General features: G+C 36.5%; 1 protein-coding gene across 1 annotated transcript in view; it reads right to left on the bottom strand.

Annotated features, from left to right (window-relative positions):
• Positions 1–5,607, bottom strand: part of LAMA2 (laminin, alpha 2) — a 551,451-nt gene that overhangs the window by 399,605 nt on the left and 146,239 nt on the right. The window contains exon 10 of the mRNA XM_012660792.1: positions 2,005–2,145. Coding sequence (XP_012516246.1) covers positions 2,005–2,145 — 141 coding nt within the window. The remainder of the gene's footprint in view (positions 1–2,004; positions 2,146–5,607) is intronic.

The raw sequence follows: 5,607 nt of genomic DNA, 5'->3' as shown, positions 1-5,607 counted from the left end.
TGGATTTTGAATTTCCTATTTTTCATTCCACTAGTAATTTCTTTTTGCTTGTGGAAAAAATATTTCAAAACAGTTATATATGTATTTGTGAAGCAGAGGAAAAAAAGAAATAAAATATGCAAGCACCTGAAAGGTGGCTTTTCAATCAATATTTCTTCCCCTCTCACTTTTTAAAATTTCGACTTTGAGGCGTAAGGACATCTGAATCCACCAGCCTGTTGCTATGACAACACCTCACAATACTGTATGTATTCCTTCAAACAGGGTCATAAGTGCTGTGAGGACCCATAACCCAGATCCCTGGCCCAGAAATGGAAGGAACCTTAAAGGAGGAATGAAGGAATGCATAATGATTTACTTTTACATCTTCATACTCCAGCCAAGGTCAGGCATACAGCTACATTTCTAATCTAAACCATCCTACCTAGTGAGGACAGAACTGGTTACTGAGGTTTTAGGCTGCCAGCTACCAGGGTCCTACAAGACACGTGTGAGCTGCTGGGTGTTGTGGGTGATGGGGAAAAGAATGGTAATGGTGACATATGTGGCTGAGATATTTTTAAAATTTTTTCATGTGGAGATTATTTGATTCTGCTTATCTAAAAGCTATGAAATCACTGAGATTGCCTTGGTTAAAGGAGAAATAGAGGCCAGGTAAAAACTTACTGGCTTGCTAGATGATAAGTAATATATTCCTGCTTCTGCTTCCTTTTCCAATGTCACCCTTCAGGCATTCTAAGACAGATGAATGGGATTCAGTGGACCTACTTTCTGAAGACCAAAGCTTGAGTACCAGCTCTGATCCTTGGCTAGCTATGAAACTTTGATATATCAATAAGCAGTCTTGAGGGTGGGATGGGACTCTATAAACAAAATGAGGAAGTTAGACTAGATGTCTATTTTGTGGTTGATTCTTTGAAGACTGCTCCAAAAACAATACATTTGATAATGTATGCACATAGATTCAAATTTAGATTTGAGAGTACAATCATAAACTACCCATAATATTTCAGACTTGACTGAAAAGCAATACAGGCAGAGAAGAACATTTTATATTATTGGGCTCAGGATTAGTTAACTGATTGAGTTGAAAGGAAGCAATGTTTGGGAGATAGTTTATTGAAATATCAGTCTTTGCAAAACACAACTCTGGTCATGTCACTCTTCTGCTTAAAATCCTTCAAAGATTCTCCAAGTAGAATGTCCCAACTTCTCAGCATACTCAACCCTATAAGCTCTAGTTTCTCACTGCCCCTCCAGGCTTCTCTCTCTCCAGCCTGCTTCCTACCACTCTGCACTCTTAAGTCCAGCCACAAAGGATGCATCTGAAGTTCCCTGAAGGTTCTGTTTTCCTCTCATATCTCTTTTATAGGGAGACAAAATGCTCTTTGCAGAGTTGAAAAGGCAGTAGGGAGTGTGGGTAGTAGAGATAAAAACGTAAACATGTTTATGTTAAAGGCAGAAAATCCCAGTTACTACTAATTTAGTCTAGATAATAATTTAGAATTTTTCAAATCAACTTAAAATGAAGGTAAAGTTCAAATTTAGTTTCCCCTTTAACAATGAAAGAGCCCAGGGAGCATCAAATAGTAACTAAACCCTGGTGGTTAATATGTATTATGCATGTAAATGATAAAAGAGTGTTTGTTAACTTGTATACAACAACTATTGGTGAATGGAAAATGCAATTCTTCATATCACGATCTCATGTTTTCTCTATTAAATCATGTGCCCTTTGGGTTGAAACCACATTAAATCCATTATTGTTTCACATACTAATCATTGACACTGAAAATGCTAGTATCTACACACTGTTACAAACAAAACCTCAAAGGCTTTTAGCATAAACATAGAAATAGCATTTGAGGAAACTGCCATCATTTCTTCATGATAACTTTATGTAGACGTTCACTATAAGAACAAAAGTTTTTAAAACTTTCATATAATAGCAGCAACAAAGAAGGCCTGTGAAGCAGCATACAGAATGAAACAGCGGTTGCTTACACTGCCATAGGTCCAGTAGGAGCTCTGACATCTATCTGAAACGCCTGAACAGAAACACTCATCACAGCCTTTCCAATTATCCTCTTGCAAATTGAAGAAGCCAGATTTGCAACGACTGCAGTCTCCTCCTTCAACATTCTCCTGTAAATAGAGAGGTGTGTTACCAACAGAGGTACTCTTCAAAATTAAGAGTTTTGTCTATGTCTGTATGAGAAAAACATTAACAGTGTATTATTCATCTTACCTTCTCAATCATATTTAATGTATAATGATATTTTTAAAAATATGCTCAAAAGTTCCTTATTAAGCTATATCCTTTCTAACCGCATTGGTGAGGAAGATTATTGGTTCTAATCTATTGTGGTAAACACTGTGTAGTATTCCCTAAACATGCCGTTACTCCACATCTCCCTCCTCCTTGAATTCCCTTATTACCTCAACTCTGAAACTTTTATTTTCCCTTGAAAAACTAACCTCTTTCCCAACTGTGTTTCCATAGCCCTTTATACATTGCCCTATTATAACCACAAAAAATCATTGTCCTAAGGTTGTTTTCTGTAGGCTATACAGTAGAAACTCTATCTTACTTATTTTTATACTTAAAGAAAATAACTATGGTACAACACTGAGCACTAGCTTTATGAAATTTTATTAAGTTTAAATAAACCTCTTGGTGGTCATGTTTGCCATTCATAGAAAAGTGCTATACACATGGTTTATTAAAAATATTGTTAATAAACCCAGATTATGCAGAAGATAAGGATGATAAAATCTGAGAACATATAAGGAAAAACAGAAGAGGAAAGAAAAATGACACAAAAAGATAAGAATTTGTAAGAATAAGCAAAGAGGTTCTCCTTATAACCAAGAGAATATTTATTTGAAATTAACTTTTTGGCTCTTAATTTCTGAGACCCATTTACAACCTCAATCACTTCTACATATGTGGGAGCCTTCGTAAAGGGAGTGTCTCTAGTCCTGCTGCACGTGTTAAACTTTAGCATCCTGATGTGTACATAAATTGAGGTACTGCCACTAATATTCTTGCCAGTTTTCACTTATAAGGTAGATTTCAGATATTTTGAGATGATAGAGATCAGCAAAACTAATCAAACTAATTTCAGACTTATAGTGACAAATAAATCCCCAAGCTCTGAAGCTGAGAGCATCTTCAAAAGAGTACACAGGCAGGAAAGATGAAACATATCTATAATTATAATTTAGCTTATCCCATTGAGGACACAGTACAGCTGTTCTGTACACTCTGTTCTTGTGTGCTTGGTCTAATCTACTTTCATTTACTCTAATTTGAAAGCTTATAATACCACTATTCTGAAATTCAGACAGAGTTCAACAATTAGAAATTTGTAGACATTAGTTACATTTTCTTTGGCTCCATTTTAGCCTGGTAATATGACCTTGTAGAAATTATGATTAAGTAATTGCATATTCAATTTTATTTAATAACCTGAAGCAACACATTAGGGTAGGAATTCTAGGTACTGTAAAGATGGGTGAGTCAAGGTCTCTGTCTTTAAAAGCCAACATCTAGTTTCGTAAAAAGATACACTCACAATCAACTATAATGCAAGGTGGAATATGGTAAGTGCATCTCAGAAATAAATTAAATTATGAGAACACAAAAGATAAAGCATCAATTCCTACTGTGAAGGCTTCAGGAGGCTTTATGACCGGAGTGGAATTTGACCTAACCTTGAAGCGTAGTTTAAAAATTCAACTTGTTGGCAGAGATAGAATGAGAGACTCATGTTAGACATAAGAATTAATTTTAAAAGTGGAAGGTTCATTCATTATTTGTTCTTTCAAAACAAATGTACAGGTTGAACATCTCTAATCCCAAAATCTGATATCTAAAATGCTCTAAAATCCAACTTTTTGGGCACTGACATGATACTCAAAAGAAACGCTCACTGGAGCATTTTCGATTTCAGATTTTTTGGATTAGAGATGCTCAACAGGTATATATTCTTCAAATAGTCCAAAATCTGGAAATATCCAAAATCGAACATGCTTCTGGTCCCGAGCATTTTGGGTAAGGGATATTCAGTCTGTATCTAGCACTTCTGTAGGCTGGGAACTTCAATTCACCTGGCACTTGAAATCCAGGGACCCTGCCCTCAGGTAATGAACATTTAAGGCTACCTAAAGAGGTATGGACCTTTTTCCCTTGAGAACTAACCGGTAAGTCATTAATCGTTGCTCGGCAGGAGATAAATCAACAGAACAACACCTGAGTTACTTAAGTTGGCAGTAGCAGGTAAAATGTCTGTGAAATGTGAGACATTGGGACAAAGAAATTTTTCATCACTGTGTGGTGTAGTAAACGGTTAACTCAACAGTTTTGGGGTGCTCAGACTCTGCATATTACAGAGAATATTATAATGTTATAGGGAGATAATCTATAAGCCCTTGGAATATCCTGCCTGATAAAACTGTCTGTATACTGGGGGCCAAGGGTCACACCAGGTATTTTATGCTAACAGTGTGATTTATGGTGAATGTGTGGTTTTGTTCACTTGGAGGCTCTGGGACATGCCTTATCAGTTTGAGCTTTGGGTATACTAGAGGCAGAGTAGTTAAGGTCAGTCATGGGAACATTCTATATCTATGTGACTGACCCCTACAAAAACCCTGAACACCAAAACTTGGGCGAGCTTTCCTGGTTAGCAATACTTCATCCTCTTGTCACACATTGTTTCTGGGAGGATTAAGTACTCTGTATGATTCCACTAAAAGAGCATAACTGGAAGTTTGTGCTTGGTCTCTCCTGGACTCTTCTTACTGTATTTTTTGTCTTTGCTGATTTTAATCTGTAACCTTTCATGTAATAAATGATAACATGAATATAACAGCTTTTCTCAGTTCTGTGAGTCCTTTTAGAAAATCATTGAAACTGTGGGTGGTCTTGGGGATCCCCAAGACACCTTATTATACCGGTTTTATAGGGATATAGGACATCCTATCCTATCTCTGTCAGACAGTTTTATCAGGCAGGATATCCCAAGAGCATATAGGTTATCTCCCTAGAATATTATAACATTCTTTGTAATTTGCAGAGTTTGAGCACTCCAAACCTATTGAGTTTGGGTGGAGGATATCTACACCTATAAAAACATATTAGTCGAGTGGCAATTTTGTTTTGCTTTTGGTGACAAATCCTTGAACCAAAATATTTTAGACCCTGTTACAGGCAAGCTATTCCTATTCTATCTCCCCATGCCCAAATCACTTCAGCCCTATTCAGATATGATTATTGTCTCATAACATTTGCATAGATCTTCATAAAGTTGCACAGCAAGCCTGTTAAATGTCACAACTTTAAGATTCTGGATTCCCACTTTTTATTCCTGACTCTATACCATACTTTTTCTTTAGTGAGTGGTAGTTGCTGTTAAATTAACTTAAATTTGTCCTGAGGCCGTCTCTGTATCTTGAGCCCTATGTAATGAACTGTAACCTAACTTAATATGTAAACAAACTGAAATCTATTTGTTGTAATAGATTACTGGGTCTCAACCAATCACAAGCAGCCAAGCTTCAGCAATTACGGACTGCCAAATGATCAGACCAAATCCAAATAAG

Source organism: Propithecus coquereli, unplaced genomic scaffold (genome assembly GCF_000956105.1).
Source record: "Propithecus coquereli isolate 6110/MARCELLA unplaced genomic scaffold, Pcoq_1.0 Scaffold68, whole genome shotgun sequence".
NCBI classification, from domain to species: Eukaryota; Metazoa; Chordata; class Mammalia; order Primates; family Indriidae; genus Propithecus; species Propithecus coquereli.
This window is presented reverse-complemented; position numbering and strand designations above follow the sequence as displayed.